At 41.9% G+C, this 21,001-nt stretch overlaps 1 protein-coding gene across 1 annotated transcript in view; it reads right to left on the reverse strand.

Annotated features, from left to right (window-relative positions):
* Positions 1 to 514: 514 nt before the first annotated feature.
* YWHAG (tyrosine 3-monooxygenase/tryptophan 5-monooxygenase activation protein gamma) overlaps positions 515 to 21,001 on the reverse strand; it is a 38,023-nt gene continuing 17,536 nt past the window's right edge. Inside the window, exon 2 of the mRNA XM_055001543.1 lies at positions 515 to 3,898. Coding sequence (XP_054857518.1) covers positions 3,242 to 3,898 — 657 coding nt within the window. The 3' untranslated portion in view covers positions 515 to 3,241. The remainder of the gene's footprint in view (positions 3,899 to 21,001) is intronic.

A 21,001-nucleotide genomic window follows, 5' to 3' on the forward strand; every position in this document is an offset into this window, starting at 1 on the left:
TATTGTGGATATGTAAACCAACCTGAAAGTTCTTATGTAATGTTTTATTTAGGATGGTTCTTACATAGATGGAGTTTTCACTCTGAGATCCAGTCACATGATTAACATGTGTAACTGTAACTGAGCTTAAACTGCCAAAATCTCTTCCTTGAGAAGGTTTGGGGTGGGTAGGTGGTGAACTTTCAGGGATTCTTTAGGTACAGAATACCTTAAAGCCAAGAAAAAAAGAGTAGTCAGTCATAATGATGGCTCTCTCTATCAACCTGGGCTCAGCAACCACATCTTGGCAAAGAGCATCCTTTAGATAGTACCACAACCAAACTGCTCCTGGAATAATAATGGAGTTTCTATTCCTCCCCCCCATTTTTCTATGCAGAAACATACTGAATCCTGCATATAGGACAGAATTCTGCACTCAGAAGCTGCAATGGCAGTCAGACACACTTCCAAATATCCAGGTTGTGCCTAGCAAGAATAATGTAGACTCCAACACAATACCATAGTGAAGTACCACTGACATCAGATCTGTAAGTTTATTTGCTCAATGTACGACGGCTACATAATGACTCACATTCATGATATTCCATCACTGAGGAAAACTGCTAAGAATGGTCCGTGTATGAAATAATTCCTTACAGAAACACGGAGTTGGAAAAATAATTACTGATTAGACCTTAAAAAGAGTTCACTGCATAACATGACAGAAAAGCACAAACAAAGGCTCATTCAAAGAACAGAGTCATTTTTCTCCTACACTGTAATAGTTATAATTTCACCATGACGAACACCAGACATTAAGATTAAGCTAACACTGGTGTTTTCTTTTGCTTTCCTTTAAAAAAAAAATCATATATAATTGCATGTCACTATAGCAACATCCATAACAGATCAGTTTTGTTACGATCACTATTTGGTAGAGCAAACTTTACCCCCCCCCCCAAAGGAAAAAAAATAAATTAAAAAATTTTAAAAAATTGTTGAAGACTATTGTCATAGGAATACATAACATCTACAGTATAAGTTAATAAATTTCAAGCTACTTTATAGAAATACAACACCAGCATGCACAATATTGTATCAATAGAGTAATGGAGCAGTTATTCATTTCACTGGAGAGACAGTTATCATAGGCAAGTGCATTTCTTTTAAAAAATGAAAGAAACCATTCAAGCTGCTCACAAGTCCCCCAACCCTCCCGCCCGCCCACTCCATATGTAGCCCTCTTGTGCGATCTTTTCCCCTGCATAAAGTTTTCCTAAAGCAGCCAGAGCTAAAAAGCTGAAATCAAGGAAGGTTTTGTAATTCCAGTAAATCGTTTCCAAATGATAAAAGCCAGGAACATACACCGCTCACATGACATGACTGCAAATTAAAGAGGAGCCAAAGCGTCCTTTCCAGTCCATGACTTTCCCTTTAGTCAGTTGCCTAAGTTGCAAGCTTCTCTTCCTCCTCCTAGTTCCAACAGGATGCAAGAGCCAGGCTATTGGCGCTGCACATTACTCAGGTGGACCAGAATAAAAAGTCACTGAATGCAAACTGTCATGCTGCAACAAAGTACAATGAGTTAAAAATGTATCTGTGCTGAATGCATTCAGGAGGTCTTGCTAGCATTTGCAATCTCAACTCATTTAAAACTTTGTCTTTAGGGCTGTAAACCACTAAGAAAATGAATCCTCTTGCTCAGGCTCCTCACATCCAAACTTTGCCAAGCCAACTGGACCACCATGCAAAACAAGATGCTCTGTTCCACAAGGGACAGTGAATGTTTGTACAATGGTAGTTATGAGCGCAGTTTCCTTCTGTGGTGCTTTTGATAAACAAAAGCGACATGATCAAATATAATTCCTCAAATTCAAGAAGGAAAGCAGCTATAGATTTCCAGCAATCATGATTTTGCTTTTTAAAAAAAGGTCTCAAACAAGGGACAAAAATGTTACCTGATCATTTATATTATTTTCTTCTAGGCAACTAAGACTTATGGATGAACAAATCCTGTTTTTAGAGACAAGTTTCAGAGTGCCTAAGATTTTGGTTTAAAACAAAACACGCACACAAATCCACCAGCTCTCACCTTTGTGGATTTCTCCAACAGAATGTTCTACTCTTACTGCAGACTTTACCATAGATCAGAGCTCTAGCTCTGGTAAAGACAGGAGACTAAGGGCTTCAAAGATCTGCTGACAAACCTCATGGCACAATGGGAGAAAGTCAGATTATGAGCAAACTGGTAGCATGATCCCTGAGGCAGGGGCTAGGACACCTTTATTTAAAAAGCAATAAATAAACCAGGATGATCTTGAGAATACCAGACAAAAATATTGAACACACAGACCTGAATTAGCATTAATTAAGTGGCATTATATTTTAATATCTCACCCACTAATTAAAATTCTGAATCATACATGCTGTGGACTCTTTAATATTTTATATAGCCAATTAAAATGCAGAGAATTGGAACAAGATGGGTGTTTCTCAGGCAGATTCTGGCATACGGGAAACCAAATAGGGTGGGTAAGATCATCCACACAGACAAGACTGGAAGAGGGCAGCAAGCCAGAAACAGGAAAGTTCACACTCAATGGCTTGGATGTTAGATATGGCTGTCATGTAGAAATACTGTAAACCATAATTTAGTGTTAATACTGCAAGCTATTTTAAGCATCTTGACAAGAAAGCCCAAAGGCTTATGTTTTGAGCAAGGAGAGGAAAGGGTCCTTTTAAAACAATGCCATGATATATAAAGGGGTTCCTCCAAGGTTTGGAGGCAGGCAGTGGGAAGATACACACATGTACTTAACAGAATATGGCATTGCAACTGAAAAGATGGATGGAACCCTTACTGGAACCACAGAACTTGCTTTCCAAACAAATCAAAAAAGATTTTAAAAAAAAGGGCCATTCCATTCAAGTTAGTCATTATCAACTTCGTGTATTTCTAGCAATTAAGATAATTTAAAGACAGCTCCCCCTTGAATGAAGTCTACAGAACAGTCCATATGCCATTGTAAGGCTGCCGTTCCATTCCACTCCCTACCAGCACAGCCAGCTTGACTTTCCACTAGTGGTGTTTTGGCAAAAGTGTCAACGAGGCAATCAAAGACAGGTTACGGGGGAGCCTCCCTGGAAGGTCACCCCTCCTTTCCCCTCCCCCACCCCTGACCCCCTCCCCCCCACTTGTGGGAAAAAAAATAAAGACTGCAGTAGTAGCATCGGCGTGCAGCTGCCAGTCCATCAGAGGGGTCTAGTTGTTGCCTTCACCACCATCGTCATCTTGCTGGTCGCTTGTCCAGAGTGTTAGGTTATCACGAAGAAGCTGCATGATGAGCGTTGAGTCTTTGTAGGAGTCCTCATTGAGGGTGTCCAGCTCAGCAATGGCATCATCAAATGCTGTCTTGGCCAGGTGGCACGCCTGCTCGGGGGCATTCTGGATCTCATAGTAGAAAACTGAGTAGTTAAGCGCCAAGCCAAGCCGGATGGGGTGAGTTGGCTGCATGTGTTCCTTGCTAATCTCATGAGCTTCGCTATATGCCTTCTCGGAGGATTCCACAACAGTTGCCCTTTTCTCCCCTGTGGCAACTTCAGCCAGGTAGCGGTAATAGTCCCCTTTCATCTTCAGGTAGAAGACTTTGCTCTCATACTGGGTCTCACTGCAGTTCTTGATCAGGTAGTTGTCTAGGAGGCTCAGCACATCCTGGCAGACAGCTTCCAACTCCTTCTCAATCTTCTCACGGTAAGCACGGACCATCTCAATCTTTTTCTCATTGCCATCAGCAGAAGTCTTCTGTTCAATGCTGCTAATTACTCGCCAAGAAGAGCGCCGTGCCCCAACTACATTCTTGTAGGCCACTGACAACAGGTTCCTCTCTTCATTGGACAGTGGCTCATTCAGCTCTGTCACCTGTATTAGAGAGAAGACAAATAACAGGTATAATCAAGACTTGGCTCTTTACTTCAAGGCTCGCTCCTTCCAAGAAACAACACCACTACTATTGCCTTAAAACCCAAGACTGATACTAAAAAACATTTCCATTTATATCCAGCAACAGAATGTCATGTGATTTTCAAGGGAGCAATCTGCTGGGTACTCAGCTGCACAAGCAGCAAGTTGTTCAGACAAAAATCAAACCATTTAAAAAGCAGAAAGTTATTGTGACTGGTTTACCTCCCTGATATGAACTAATAACTTTATTTTGCATTTGTAGAGTTGTTTTCCAAAGGCTCACAACGGGTGATGCTTTGTATTTATTCTTGTTTATTTATTGTTATTATTGTTTGAGCACCTTGCACTTCATATAACTTTCCAAAATTATAACTTTGTTGCACAGTGCACTTTAAGAACTTAAGCTCTGTGGGTTGTTACTGCGGCAGGTCCTTGTCTTTGTCTTGGTTCTATACTCTGTGGTGCCCCCCTTTTGTTCTCTGCATTGCTAAGGCAGCTGCCACCTCCCAGTGAATTAAATAGTGTTGCTCATGGAAGCAGCTAGTGGTAAATGTGGAGATCAAAGCTGCCAAGGCATCACTCAGTTAAGGTTGCATGTACTTCCCATACTTCCCTAATTAGAGGCAAACATCAACAGAGATAGGCATGTTTTTGCCTCCAGGAAGAACACAAAGATAAGATCCTAAGGGATAAGACAAACGGATATGCTCAAGAAGGTCAATGCACCCCTCAAGTAAGCATCCTTCTATTTTGGGCAATGAAACAATTACATTTTTAAACAATTTGCTTCAAAAAGTTACTTAAGAGCATTCTGGGCTTATTTTAATTAGACAGTCTTAGCTATCCTTCAAGGGGACATTACATTATCTTGGAAGATTTGGTATTTATATAGCTTACACACCAGGAGAGAGAGCGTGAGTGTATGTATTGAGAGCATGTGCTAATCCTTTACCTTCCCCTAGGAAAAATTATCTGTGATACTTCTGAAAGATGCAATATCCCTGATCACTGAAACACAGAGGACTTGGGCAAGTTTCCAGAAGCAGGTCTCAAAGAGTAGGCTGATAATTCTGACATTGCCCTCCTAGGCTAGCTTCTTGCTCAGACACCCAGACAGATGACTGCAGAGCACACCACCAGTGAAAGGCCCATAAACAACTTCAGATCTCCTCACCCAGTTCTTGATCCAGAAGATTCCTCTGCCTTACTTTTTGTTCTCTAAAAGTAGCTTGCCATTCTCAACAAGTTTAATTAGGTTTTCATTCAGAGTGAAAAGACAAGCAGGTATGATAGATTTATAAGCTTGATGAGAATTTTTCCCTTCAGGCTACTGATATTTGATTTATACAGGTACACATTAAACTGAAACTTACACGAAGACACTAACGCCTAATTTTTAAACACTATTCAAAGCTTTGAGGGGAACTGGGGTGGGGTGTTGTCGAATCATGTTTTGTAAGAAATTAACATGTAGTTCCTTCATGTTCTTAAATTTAAATAGTGAGCCTCAAGGCTCTGAAAACTGCTGACATGTTAATGCTAAAGCACACCTAAAGAATCATGCATAATATGCCATGGACAATCCTGTATATAGCTCTTTGACTGAGGTCAGAGATACCAGTTTTACTGTTACTCTCCACAGCATTACTTGCACTACTTGTAACATTACATGTTCTCTCATACAACTCCTAAGGAAAATCATCTGAAATACATCAGAACTCTGAAACTGCCAAGCCTACCTAATACTGTATTAGCATCCCATTCATTGTTAGTTTTATGAAGCAATTTCCAGAAATGCAAAATCTACCTGGCAAGATAAAAGCACTGGAAAAATTTCTGCCCTACATCAGGGGCTGGAACCAGAAACTCACAGATCTGTCTGCCCAATGCTCTCATGGCCTTCTTCCAAACGCTTCCTCCCCTTGCTTCTAAATTTAAGTATCCTTGTTAGTACTACCATCCAGCATCCAACCAACAGCATCATGGAAATTAAGGAGAGCAGAACTCAAACATGAGAACTTTCCCAGCAATTCACTGGAGAAAGACTCCATCCTCCTCAACCACCAGTGCGAAATGCTATGGGCAATGCTAGTTAACACAACATTCTAGATAATCAAGTGCCTGATAAAGCATTTACTTTATATCTGGTTATTACCCCTCCCCATCTCAGTCACAAGACATTTTTATTGAAATGAAATGAACTCACTCCTACCCATGACCTCATCCAAAGGGGGGGGGTAATGTTTTTTTTTAAAAAACAAAAACAAATATTCACACAAATAAGGGTAAGATATATTCAAATATGTTTTTGTTTTTCTAGAGCCAACATCTGCCCTCTGGCCTAACTGTTTTTTAAACATACTACCTACATATATACATTTTTGTTGCTAGAGTAATCAACACTCAGTTTTCAGCAAAGCCTTCCTGAACCAGCCATCTTGGCCAGGGTTGTAAAGCAGCTTATTTGCATTCTAACATAGCTGGCTCTGAATAACTATTATTAAGCAAAGATTGATTTCATTCAGACAAGTCACTAGGCCAGTCACCAGACACTGCTCCACTTCAAGATATCATTTTCAACCTGTTTTTAACAAGTGGTCAGTTTTGATCAGATGTACCTTTACCTCATAAAAATCTAATCCTATGCAACTGGCAATTCATTCTGCCATTTCCCCTCAATCATAGGGAAAAAAATTAGGAATTACAGGAGAGGCAGTGCTAAAATAAACAGTATAAGCCTGCCAGCTATTGGACCACATGCACAGGCAAGCTTGATTCTGTTCCTGCCTCATGGTGGAATGGAAATGCCCAATTGCATAGGAACAAAGCATTAGGAGCACCTCATGCCCATACAACACTGGAAATGCCGGAAGGATTAGCCAGTTACAGACATGGCTGGGAGCACAGACTGATTCAGGCACAGTTGATCTCTGGCAGAGGAAAGATCATAATGGAGGGTTGTTGTTTTTTTTAAAAGAAAAAGCTAAATGACGGCAAACAGGTAGTTCCAGTAAATGCCACACAATTCCCTATGTTTATGTAAATTTTGTACAATGCTATTCTGCATCAATAGTTGTATGATTGGAGAAATCCCTATCACAGGTTAATATACAGAAGTCAAATGCAAAAAAACTATGATGCCTTTAAGAAAGTAGTAAGAAACCACAGGTAGATGGGTTTCAACTAGGTGTTAAGCCCTAAATTATAAACAAAGCTTTAGAGAAGGCTAGGAAATTAACCAGACTAGTACTAGATCTTGGCAATTTAATCACTAGAACAGGGATGTCTGGTACTAAAACTCTTGTAGAGAGACTCTTACCTGTGTCACTCCAAAGGATTTTTGCTCTAATTTCAGGAACTATTAAAATTGCAAATGGTAGCTTGTAACTACCCCTTTCCCAAACAAACTATGTATCAAATGACCTTACAGCACAAGGTTGAGACTCGATATTCTTAATGATAACAAATTCACTCCTGTGTCTAATGAGCTCTAGAGAGCCAATGCTCTGTATAAGCTGTATAAAAGAAAATTCATGAGTCACCTTACAGACTTACAAGGTTTATTCTAGTACAAGTTTTCATGAGTCAGACCTCGCTTCCTCAGAGGCATGGTGTTTATAAGTGCAAAAAAGAGCAGGATAAAACACGAAGGCTGATCATGAAAGTTGAAGTGAAAAACTAAACATCTGTGGAGGATTACAGTATGATACAACTTAACATCCTTGAAGGGCAGCTGCAGCTGAGCCATTAACAACTAGTGAGGAAACCCAAGTCTGTTTAAGAAAGGGGAAGATATAGTATTCAATCTCTTCACGAATCCTTATTCAGCACTTGTGTTGGATTCTTCCAGTTAAGTTTTTTTTGTGGGTGGACAGTGGGTGGGAACAGTAAACTATACGCGGATATTTACATTCCAGGAAAAATACTAATTACCTGCACTTCTCTAAAACACTGGACCTTTACCCTACAAATTATTAGTCTTTCTTGCTATCTATGCACGTCTTCAGAGAATCAAATAAACCATTTACCCAGCCCCCCTTCCTCACCAACCATTAACAGTCCTTGGGTTATTCCCTTTCCCTTACCACTCTAATGCTGTCAAACATTTCACAGATCATAGTTAAATGCCATACTGCAGAAAAGCCAATTGCATAGCATTTTTAAAAAAGCATTACCTATATTAGGTATATTGACAGATACTAGTTGCTTGCAGATAAATAGCTGCTCATAATTTCCCCAATATATGAGAAACAGATCTTATGTTGTTTTTGGGCTTCCTGGCCCAAAGACACCTAAATTCCCGTTTTTGTGTTCATTATCAACAGCAGTGCAACTTTTTCTATATCCCTTTTTCCTTATCAGGTGCCTTATCAGGTGCAAGTCCCTGCTCCTCACAAGCAGGAAACTTAACAGTGTAGGGAAGGCGGCGATTAAAAATTGGCAGTCTGTCACCATGAGCAACTTGTTTATTGGTCTGGTAAGCTATAACTGGCTGCTTTTGCTGTCCAAACAGAGCAAGGTGAATGCTGCTTTAGAGACATGATACATGGCAAAAGAAGCTCCCTTGATTTTATCTAGAAAGAGGAAACAGAAGTGCTGTTCACAAATTCAGGGAACACAAACACTGTTTACACTTGATTTTTCTTTACATGTGTGGAGTAATTCTCATGGTACATTTAACACATGCACAGATAAATGTTTAACTGAGGCCACACATTTATCCAGGCACTGGTCCACACTATAAACACGTTGGTTTTTCCTTACAGATATTATGTGGCATTCACTGTAACACATGAATAGGGCTAGAGACAAGATGTGTGCATGCATGCTGAGAAGCCACTCAGCTGTACCCTCCAGCACAACTCCTAGAATCAGCAAAACTTATAAGTACTAGTTATGAGTCAACAGGTGCTAACAGTAGTACTACATGGCAATACTCTTTATACACAGTGAGCCCATGCAGTAAGCATCTATATCTGCTGCTTCTCCCTCTTACTCTATCCTCAATAGTAAAGGTGGGCAATCTAGATCTGGGATTTGGTAAGAAAGCCAGATTTTTGAAGATTCAGACAAATCCAGCTTTTCCAAACCACATTAGAGAATCCCAGATCCAATTCGGGTACCAGGATTGAGACCCCCAAATAAATCTGGGTAAACTTGGGAAATGTGGCTTGGCTGCTTCCCTTGCTGTTTCCTTGCGTTTTTTGGAAAGAGGAAAAGGGCAGGAGGGAGTTAGGCAAGAGGGAGGAGGGATGAGCGACCAATCCTTGTAGGAGCTTTCCTTCCCTGGCCAATGGGATTCTCTATAATAAGAATAATATAATAACATTTGATTTATATACCGCCCTTCAGGACAACTTAATGCCCACTCAGAGTGGTTTACAAAGTATGTCATTATTATCCCCACAACAAAACACCCTGTGAGGTGGACGGGACTGAGAACGCTCCAGAAAGCTGTGACTAGCCCAAGGTCACCCAGCTGGCTTCAAGTGGAGAAGTGGGGAATCAAACTGGCTCTCCAGATTAGAGTCTTAACTACTACACCAAACTGGCTCTCTCTAAGGAGAGAGCTTTTTCCAATTCATCTTATACAATTGTGCTTTGCTTGCCATTACCTTGTGCTCATAGCTGGGCACCTCCTTGGTTATGTTCTGTCGTGTTTCCCCACCGGTTTTGGGTTCTGCTTGGCTGCTGTGAATGACACTGGTTCTGTTGGGCTAAGTTGCAACAGTGTCCCTTGCTTCCCATTGGTTTGGGTGGAATGGACATGATTCTCTGGCTTTATGTTGGTCCCCGTCTGTCCTTTCAGTTCTTGGGGGATTCCATGCCCTTGCTTTAGTTCAGTTCTGTTAAGCTTTCTCTGAGATGAACTTGCATTTGGGAATGTGCCTTGACTATGGTAGCCTTGCCCCAGTTTTTCTGCCCCCGAGAACCAGTTTGAAAACTTTCCCATCAGAGGGAACAATGTAGAGTGGCTGGACAGTTTGTTAAGGGGCACAGGTTTACAGTGGGGGGAGCCCAGTTTGATTCCACTGGGCTTTCCCCAAATTGATTTTGTATTGGGAGAATGCGTCTGACTGATGGCTTCCTTGCTCTTGTGTGTTTGTGCCCCGAAAACCTGCTTAGGAACTTTCTTGTCGTATGGAACAATGGAGAGTGGCTCCAGGCAGCTTGTTCAGTGGCACATGGGTACTGGAGGGGGTGACATTTCAGTTTGGTTCTGCTGGGCTTGCTGTGTGTGGAACTTGCATTTGGGAGTATGCCTTGGCCATGGCAACCTTGCAATGTGTTTCTGCAGTGGGAGTCAGTTTCTTTGACTTTTCCCCCCATAAGAAAAAATGGAGTGGCTGGAGACACCTTGTTCAGGAGCCCACAGAAGGGTGGGGTCTTTAGAGGACACTCAGGAGTAGGTTCTCTGTAAATTTGGTGAAGTGGGGTCTTTAGAGGCCACTCTAAAGTGTCCTGGAGGGTGGGGTCTTTAGAGGACACTCAGGAGTAGGTTCTCTGTAAATTTGGTGAAGTTTGCTTGAAAAATTACTCCCCCCCCCCACCAACCCCTGGATAGTTTTCCCCATACAGAATAATGGCCAACTAAACCTGGATTTCTCTGATCTGTCCAAGCCAAATCAGACAATATTTCCTGGATTTTGGAAGGATTCCCAAATCCTTGACCTAGATTTTTTTGGGGTGCACACCCCTAACTCAATAGTACATCAATAACAAAGTTGTTTCTTCCCAGATGCTACATGTAAATTTTTAACACCAAGTAAGTTTATCAGTCAACATAGCTAGGGTACAATCTCTATGGCCTAACCACCAGCTACTGGGAACAGAAGATTCTTAAGAACTCTGGGCATTGGGTGAAGCATTTTTTAATTCTTCCAACTTTTTTTTGTGATTAAGCAGCAAATTTCAAAGCCAGTCTGTATAATAAAAACACTGCAGCCAATAATAGAATCTTAAAACTGGAAATCAGATGTCAAATGTTTAACAGCAAAACAAAAAGAAAATAAAGGAAGTGTTTGATAACCACTTCTGGGAACAGCATTTCAGGGTTGGGATGCCACCACATAAAAGGCCTTGTATTTTCAGAAATTAGGTGGGTATCTAACAGAAAGGCAGACATGATCCTCAGATTCAACACAATGTTAAAGAACATTCCAAAGACATATTATTCCCCACCTCTCAGATGGTGATACATGTGCTAAATAAGGTAGCAATGGGCACAGCAGTTTGTGGCCCTCATGTACAGGGTGTATTTGCAAAATTGCTTGTAGAAAACTAAAGCAGTTGTGTTTTAAAAACTGATAAATATGTCAAAAACATTTTCCCATACTAATCAAGTATTTAGCATTTTATCTTAAAGCATTAAAGATTAGATTTGATAGGAAACAATTGGACATATTTTGACACACACACACTCACCCCAAATTCTGGTTTTTTTCCTTGGTGGTGGGGGGAGAAACTTTTCTGGCTATTTTATATTTCTAGAAAGTTCCTAATGGTGCTTTGTGCAGATTCCAGAAGTTTGGTTATACAGAGACCAAGAATAATCAGCTACTTAATTTTACTTGTATACTCCATTTAAAACTCACAACAGTTTTTTGGATGCAGATCGGACCTTTGGACACTTAGGAGGACAAAGACCTGGGGATGGCAAGATGTCCTCCTTTCCTCAGAGGAGAAGGACCCTTCACGGTAAGTGTCCAAAGGTCTGTTCTCCCTCTGAGGTGGAGAACACCTTGTTGCCCCCAAAGCAGTTTCCACTTTCTGGGTGGGATGTGGTCTTTGTCCGAGATCATGCACTGCAGTACTTGTCTACCACAGGCAGTGTCTGCTGAATCATATAGATTTAATTTGTAGCATCTCACCAAGGTCAAGACCGACGATCATGTTACTTATTCCATCAGGAACCTCTATGAAGAGAGCTTTGTGATCTTCAATAGTCTGTTTTGCTATTGGTACCAATGGCTGCTGACGGCATTTTCTTCCCTAAACTGAGGGAAGATATATTGATGAACAGTAAGTCTGACTTTCTGATTCACACTGTTCAGGGCAGATAGGCTTTGAGCATCCTTCTGACATGTAGGTTGTATCAGAGTCTCTCCCTAGGATTTTAAGGGTACAGGTAGAAATATGGTAGCCTTATCTCTTGCAACTAGAGATGGGCATGAACCAAAATACGGACCAAAGTTTGCCACAAACTGGTGGTTTGTCAGAGCCCATTTCTGATGAACTGCCACAAACTTTAGGCTGGTTTGTTTGGTTCAGTTTTTGATTTGTCACTGCAGACAGCCTGGCACCGATCAATCAGTTTCCTAGGCACTTCCTGCAGACCTTCTGCTGACCTGGAAGTGACAATTTCACAAGCCAAACGAACAGGTTCATTTGATTCATGAAAGTTCATTGTTTGTGAAATGTGCCGAACCACGAACCGCATGGTTTATTTTTTTCCGGTTTGTGCTCATCTCTACTTGCAACCTCTGGAATTTGGAATAGACCTTTGGAAGAAAGGTGGGGACAGTACGAAGTATCCTTTTTGTTGTGAAAGATACAGTTAAAGTCTGACTAACAGTGTGCTTAGGTCTGAGATTCTTCTGGCATACACAACCACAATGAGGAAGATGGTCTTCATTCTCAGCCTTCTCAGGGTCAAGGACCCTGAGAACGTCCTTGACCAGTTCAAATGGATGTTTGGTCAGGGCTGTGTAAAATGTCCAGTGCTTTCCTCCTGCCCCACTGAGTGAGGGCGTTCCAAGAGGAATTGTAAATGCTGACCATGAACTGTTTTCTGGATGCTTGGAGAGTGTCAGCCACCACTCAGGAATACCCCCTTCTTAGGAAGGTTTTCCTTTCTATTTCCACACAGTTAAGCAGAATGAGTCTAAATGAGAGTGCCAAATCGGTCCCTGCTGTAATATGACCGGAGAGGTTGGTAGGATGAGAGGTGGAGATATCACCATCTGTTGGAATGTGGAAAAGCAGTCTTAGAAGCCATCCAGAGGCAATCACTAGCACTTCGCTCCCTGTCCCTTGATCTTTCTCAGGAGTCTGGGTATTACTGGTAAGGGTGGTAATGTGCAGAGAAGGCCTGATAGCCACTGTGATGTCAGGGCATCTGCTTGTGGGTGGAACAAACCTTGTCATGTACCCTGGTAGTTGATGGTTCTGTTGGGACGCAAATAGGTCCATGAGAGGTGTTGCAAAGTGCGATGTTATCCATTGGATGAGATCTTTCTTAAGGGACCGTTCCCTTTGTTGAACTGTCTACCTACTCAGCCAGTCTTCCTGGGCATTGAATATGCCTTTGATATATTCAGTTCTGATCGAGGCTAGGTGATCTTCCTCCCAGGTAAGTATCCTTATCGTCTCCTTGTGCTACCTCATGGTCTTGGATCCCCCCGATTGTTTATATATGTCTTGTCTGTGACCTTATCCATACAGATCAGGATGTGTGAGTTCACTGTCTGATCTCTGAACTGGAACAGGGCATTCACATTTCCAAGACCCTGATAGGAAGATGAGCCTAACCTGGGATGCTTGCATCTGTAAATATTTGATCTGAAGTGGTACCTGAATAGGAAGGCCTGTCTTCTCCATGATTGTTGTTAATAAGATCTGAGAAAGATCTGAAGCGGTCTTGCATGTAGACAACCCCAACGTATCACATTGTTGTTGGCCACTACCAAAGTTTGGGTAGTGTCGTGAGAAGTGATTTTGCACTCTGATGACAGTCTCAGCCAGCTGTTTGGTCTTCCTGATCTTTTCTTTGGTGAGGGATACACAATACACTTTTAGTGATTATGCTCATACCCAGGTGTTCCAGCTTTGTAGGAACTGAATGGTGAACTGAGTGTCGTGGTGAGATTTTTCTTTTGAGCTTGATCTGACCAGGAGATCATCTGGGTACAAGTGAACATGAATACTTCTCTCTGAGACATATGATGGGGTTGATCAGGAGCTTTGTGAACACTCTTGGCGCGATGGACAGGACAAACAGATGTCTCAGAACTGCCAACTGTTTTTTTTTCCCCACGCAAAATCTTAGGTATTGTTGATGGGCAGTCAGAATTGGTTCATAGAGGTATGCTTCCATGAGATCTGTAGATGTCATGTTTTCTTCTGGTTGAATGGCCTCTGCAACTGAGCGCAGAGTGTCCATTCAGAAGTTATGCAATTTGATAAACTTGTTCAAAAACTTGAGGTCTAATAATGTCCTCCAGTCCCCATTCTTTTTAGGGACTGTGAAGAAGACTGAGTAGATCCCTCATTCTCTCTTGTTGTGGGGAACAAGCTCTACTGCTTGAATGCCCAGAAGGTGTGTTGGATTACCTTTTGAGTTAAGATTTTGCATGAGGGAGAGATGACAAAACAATTTGGTGAGTAGCTTTCGAACTGTATGGAATAGCCTTGTGAGACTATTTCTAAAGTCTGGACGCCCACCTGCATGTCGACCCAGACTTGATGGTAAAGATAAAGAGTAATTGGCCTCTCACAGGGACAGCTTGCAAGTCCTGTCTTAGAGATCTTGGTATCAAGGCCAGATCTCTTTCCATGTGTGGAGAACTGTCTTTTTGATCTTAGGACAAAGTAAGCATTATCTCCACAAAACAGCTGGGGAGCTGGGACTGAGAGGAATGGTTTACCCAGGGACATGTGGTAAGTTCGTGGCAGTAGTGAGATTTGAACCAGTAGAGTACTGCATCACAGTTCAGTTATTTAACCACTATACTAAAGTGGATTCTTTACCCCAGGATGGTCGCTTGGAATCCTATTTGGACCTTAGTAGTGTGTGTTATGAATAAAATGGCTGAGGGCCAAAGGATTGCCTTGCCTCTCAGATTGTTTGCGTGTTTTTGGCAACTCTTTCTTTTGTTCTGGGTCTCAACCCAGCTCTTTCCCAGGGCATCCCCAAACAGCTTCTCTCTCTGAAAGTGGTAAGCCAGGACAATATTTTTAGAGTGTAAATCTGCTGGCCATGCTCTTAGTCAATGTTGCTTACTTGTTACTGCTGCCGAGATCATAGCCTTGTAAAGAAAAGTAAGTTCATCGAGGACAGCGTCTGCCTTGAAGGTAGTGGCTTCACAATTCTGTTTGCCCCTTTAAGGGGGGTATCTATTTTTGTATGGGAGAAGTTGGATCAGTTTTCTGATCCATACACCTGACGCTCTGGAGGCAATGGAAGTAATGGCTGTAGGCTTAATAGCCATGGCCATGGCCTTGTGAGCTCTCTTCAACGTGGCCTCTTTCTTCTTGACTAAGATGTCTCTGACTGATCTTTGCCCATCCTCTGACGGGAGCCCAGATGACTGAAGTGTAGCCACTGGAGCCACAGGTACCTGCAACATCTCATTAGCAAAGGAAGGTAGTGAGTACAGTTTTTGACCATGTTCAGGGATTGCTTATTGGCTGATGGTTTAGACCACTCAGCCTTGAGCTATCTTCCAAAATATTCTGGAAATGGGATTACCTTTTCTGAGGCGCCTTCACTAGCAAGAGACTCTAGTTTCCCTGGGTCTGGATTTGGTAACTCCTGTCTAAGGCTCCTCCTCCTCCAAGGGTAATTCCTGCAGCCCTAAGGCTGATAATGTCTTAGGTAGTAAATACTGGTAGATTCAGACAGCCGGGCTGACTGTTCTGGCACGGATATTTCTTCTTCCTTCACATCTGAAGGAATTCTTCCTACTCCTTATCATTATAAATGCTCTCCGAGGGCAATCCCCCTACTCAGTGGGAATCCTGGCCTGTTAAACATTACAAGCTGCCTTATTCTGACTCAGACCATCAGTCCATCAAAGTCAGTGTTGTCTACTCAGGCTGGCAGCAGGTCTCCAGGGTCTCAGGAAGAGGTTTTTCCCATCATCTTCCTGATCTTTTTAACTGGAGTTAACAGGGAACGAACCTTATGCAAAGCAGAAGCTCTTCCACTGAGCCACAGCCTCTCTTGTGCAGGAAGGAGAGGAGAAGGTAAACACCACACCACTATGAACAGAGGTTTCAACCTAGCAGAGATTATATTTTTCCTCCCGGGATGTACTAAAAGGAGTGACAGGATTGCCCATTGAAAATAATGGGAGAGGCTTGAATGCCCATTGGAAATAATGGGAACCTGGAATGCCCATTGACTTGCATGGGCTCCATTGAAACACAGAGCAAAAAAAAGGTGCAAAGAAAATGTGGAATGGATTTTGAAGGAAAGTCTCTGGGCCCAGATATTCTGGGACTGGATGGACAGGCCCATGAGCACAAGTGACAGAAGGGGTCTGGGACTGGAATGACGGCCCCTGGGTGTAACAGAAGGAGTCTGGGACTGGACTGACAGGCCCCTGAGTGCACTGACGGCCCCTGGGTGTGCCAGAAGGGCTCTGGGACTGGAATGACAGGCCCCTAACTGGAATGGATTCATTCCAGTCCCAGAGCCCTTCTGGCACACACAGGGGCTGTCATTCCATTCAGGGGCCTGTCATTCCAGTCCCCGACTCCTTCTGTTACACCCAGGGGCTGTCATTGCACTCACGGTCCTGTCATTCCTGTCCCAGAGCCCTTCTGTCACACCCCGGGGGCCGTCATTCCAGTCACACCCAGGGGCCGTCATTCCAGTCTCTGGGCCCAGAGACTTTCCTTCAAAATCCATTCCATGTTTTCTTTGCGCCTTTTTTTTGCTCTAATGTGTTTCAATGGAGCCCATGCAAGTCAATGGGCATTCAAGCCTCTCCCATTATTTTCAATGGGCAATTCTGTCATTCCTTTTAGTACATCCCTTCCTCCCTCATGGTAAGTCTTAGGAAGTTAAAAAGTTGAAAGACACAGGCAGGTTTGTGCCCTTCATACGTTACCCATCCAATGGAGAGAGTTCTGTTGTAAAGGCAGAGTTAGATCCGAAGGAGAAAAGCCTGCTGTGGAAACTCCAGCTAGGAGGTTGGCATGGGCACATTCACTGTAGCGCCGGAGCTGAGGAGATTCCTGGCGTCTTTTCCTGCCAAAAGCCTGGGCTGAGGTAACATGCCAACTCCAGCTACAGAGCAGGAGCGTGTAGTTGCTTCTGGCTCCCACTCAGTGGGACAGGCCATTTAAAGCTCTTCTGTGGCTCTGAGGCTGACTTGTAGCCAGGAGACCACACAGGCCGCAGAGGCGACTCACTGCCGGGAGCACATACAAGCCAAAGGACAAGTTGGCGCCAGATTCATCAATCCCATCGAGTTCGATGCGAATCCTAGGGAGTATTTCTCTGTGTTGTCTAGGTAGCTGTCCTCAGAATCTCTGGAATCCATCTTGTAGGCGGCTGCGCCTAAGGACTGCTGTGATTGTCTCAGTCAGACAAGGAGAGTAGTATGAGACAGGAGAGGACAGCAAGAAGATAGGGAGGAACTATGAAAGCTTAAGTCAACAGAGTTTGAAAGACAAAAGAAAGATAAGAGAAAGAGCAAAGGAGGAGGAATGGGAAAGTGAAACTGAAGTCCTAATAAGAAAGTAGCAGAGCTAATCTGATACTAGACTGCTCTCCCTGGAGGCAGGAAAAGAACTGAAGAGAGGGTGTCCCACATGTCAGACAGGAAGAGGAAGAAAATTAGTTCCTGCCTCCCTGATTGGATGGTGGGAATCACCCACGATGTCCCCTGCCTTAGAGGGAGTTTTTTGGATGCAGATATGTTGTTTCTTATTTGCATTTAACCAGTTTTCTTTACATACAAGAATGAGTTTTTTACTTACATTTATTTAATTTTTTAGGTAGCTCAGAATAATTTAACGTATCAGCTTTGACTTCTACATACATGTTAGAATCCAAGGCATGCATGTCCTTCCTATCAAGGTTGGAATTTTACAGCCTGCCAGCTCTACTACAAACCGCATCAGTTCATCCAAGCATTCATTGTACATCCAATATACCATACTACGTTGATTAACCTGTACTAATGAGGCCATTCTTAAACACTGGTTCTATAAATTGGAAGGCAAGCTCTAAAGCAGGTGAAAATTCATTCCCTGGCAACAAAATGATGCTGAAGTCTTGAAAAAATCAGAAGAGTACGATACTACAATACACAGTAGATTATGCTGACTTAACAGTAATTACTACCTTACAGTCATTTTGTTTTCACAATATAAATTCTTATGACAGAGGATTCCCTACAGAGTTCTTATATTTGCTAGAAGTACATATACACAAACTAAACTGAGGAGAAAAAGTGAAAGCACCCAAAGGATTTCCTCTAATTCAGAGACACTGTGGACCTCTTGCACAGTTACTATTCTTGTTCATGAGTGGATCCCTCACCGTAGAAGACATCTGAAGACTTATTAAAAAAGGAGTTGGACATGGACATGCAGATTCCGTCGAACAGTATAATTTTACAATTTCGCCCCTCCTTGCCCTGTGAACAGAAACTCTTATTATAGCAAATTGTGTCTTACTCTTATGAAGTACTAACCTTTACGCTAATTAAGTTACATTGTCCTTCAGAAAGCATCTCAACTGCTTTAACCAAAGCCACTTAATGCTCATATTTTGAAAAGATAGTTTGTTCCATATGAAAGATTATACATGTAGTACAGCCTCCTCACCACTAACTGCCTTATACAGAGCCAGACACTGGGTCCTTCTAGCCAGTCATTTATCTTGATCCTAGCTGTCAATTCAGACAGAACTCTCTAGCTCCGGTTGAAATTCTTTTAATGAAGTGTTAGAAAGGGAACCCTAATGCAAAGTATGCAGCTCATGGGCCAAAAGCCAAAAATTGACATAACAGTATCAGGGAAGGAGACAAAACTTCAGAAGACAGATGTACTCATACTGTGCCTTGGATCTGCAAGTGAAATACCATGAGCCATGTTTGTGAAATGTGAAGCAGAGTCACACAATATTTCCTGACACAAGCAGGTTCAGAAGTTCCCTTGGACAGAATGTGTCTGTTGCCTTGACTGGACTACACGCCTTCATTGGTTGTGACACCGAGTGCTTTCACAGGTTGAGGTAATTAACTCCCTTGAAAATACTGAGAAAAGTCAAGAACTACCAGGGTACATTCAGTCAGCTAGGGAATACATGGGAAATCTCTAGAGAGTTGTTTGAGAAAAGTGCAACACAATTCACCTCTCAAATGTATATTCTAGCAACCTGCACTATACTACTTCTATAAATTAACTACACTATGAACTTTTGTGGCAAACATGGAGAGGAAGAGACCAGTCAGCTTCCACTATGCAAAGATCGCCTATTCATCCACACTTAGGGGCCAGCTTCTAGACAGGAATTTGGAGATGCATGCAGTTTGTAAAGCCAGCAAATGTACCTAGCCCAAAATATTATGGATAGATGACAGATGGCAATCTTGTTACCAATCGCAACTGTCAATACCAACTGCAATTTTGGAGATGTTACCATGTAGATGTGTGCATTCCTGTCAGCTGCCGAACACCTCATGCCCATCCTATGGGCATACCGGCGCAGCTATGTCTGAAGTACAGATATGGAGTAAACCTTCCTCCCTCAAAAGATGTGGACTTAGTAGTGGAACTTGAGAACTCAAAAGACAATTAGTGATTATAAACAATAATCTGAACAAATGTTAGCAGTTGTGAAAAGACAATAAAAATGCATATTGAACAGCTGCTGAATTCACAAAACTAAAAGAAGTTTTGTTGCAGTAACACAAAGTTACCAAATTATTCAATTACATTGGATAAAAATCACATAAAATGTTATTTCTTTCTCATGTGCCTAACTATGACATCTTAAAATTAGTTTCTTTGTGCCGTGGCTCTTTGGAAAGGCAAAAGCATAAGCTACAATGACCTGATATGCTTTAGGTGTCCACCAGGATTATGTAAAGCTTTATATGTAGTCAACTTATAAAATGTGAAAAAATTTGGCTTTTCCCCATGATTTATGCCTTCTATCACACAAATAATAATGGACAGAAGCATTATTATTAGTTAATTGTAAGGGGATTTATTAACTTTCTAATAATGCTTTAAAATTTGAAAATGATCACCTAATTCATGCATTAGATCACCTGGCTCAACTTAGAAAAGGTAGGAAAAACTGGCTTCAGCTACCTTGATGACATCATAAACAGCTTACCAATCTGAACAGCTTATTACATCAAAGCATAATATGTAGACATATCTTTTGGAAAAACAAAGACGTTTTGCCCTCTTACCTGATACCGACATCTGGTCCAGCCCAGACTAATGTATTAAGCAATGCCCCTTGTCACTATGATTATGTCTAGATAGACTGGTGAAAGAGTAGTATTAACCTCACAACTTTTGCTGTGCCTTTGCCTCAGAAACAATGAAATGATTCAAGATGTGAAATGGTAAAATTTCATACTGTATAGCAGAAAGTATATGCTTTTCAGACATCAACAGGAGCACTCTTGCAAACTTTAAATGACAAAGATTAGATTACAGAATTCCCCATCCCCCAAGATTTCATTATGAAATTAGTCATCCAAACTTAGCTCTTGCTTCACTGGGCATTTAGTTACATCTGATCCATCCAGCCCACCTCAGAATGCTGTATGACCTCACTGAAGGCTGTAACTTGGGAGCAGTTAAGTAATCAGAGATCTACATTTCCAGATACCACATCCTTAATTCTACTATGAAAAAAATGGAAAGAAAAAATGAACTTTGCTGTGTGCTACTCAGTCCTAGCATCCTTTGCTATGAAGCTATTTTTATACCATAATTTGTAACAAATCTTCATTGCTGGAGAAATGTCAGAGGATAGTTGTTTCTGATTTTCACGCATTATTTACAAGGCCCTAAATTGTTTAAGAAAACATTCAGAATGAATCAAGTGCTAAATTGCCTGCCCCTTTTTTTCAACACAACACATCTGCACAAAGCAAAGGCATGGAAAGTTATAGCTAAGAGGGTTTTTTTTGGCTTCTGCAGAGCATTGGCCCTGGTTTTCTTAAGGAGAGTTCCATCAGTAAGTGCTCCCTGTATGCCAACTTCTCAGAGTATTATTAGCACGAGTCTTCACAGCACTGAACCCAGTTTGACAGAATCCCTTTCTTAAGAAAGGTATCAGTGATCAGCCCTGCTTGCTTT

This window comes from Eublepharis macularius, chromosome 17, assembly GCF_028583425.1.
Source record: "Eublepharis macularius isolate TG4126 chromosome 17, MPM_Emac_v1.0, whole genome shotgun sequence".
Lineage (NCBI taxonomy): Eukaryota > Metazoa > Chordata > Lepidosauria > Squamata > Eublepharidae > Eublepharis > Eublepharis macularius.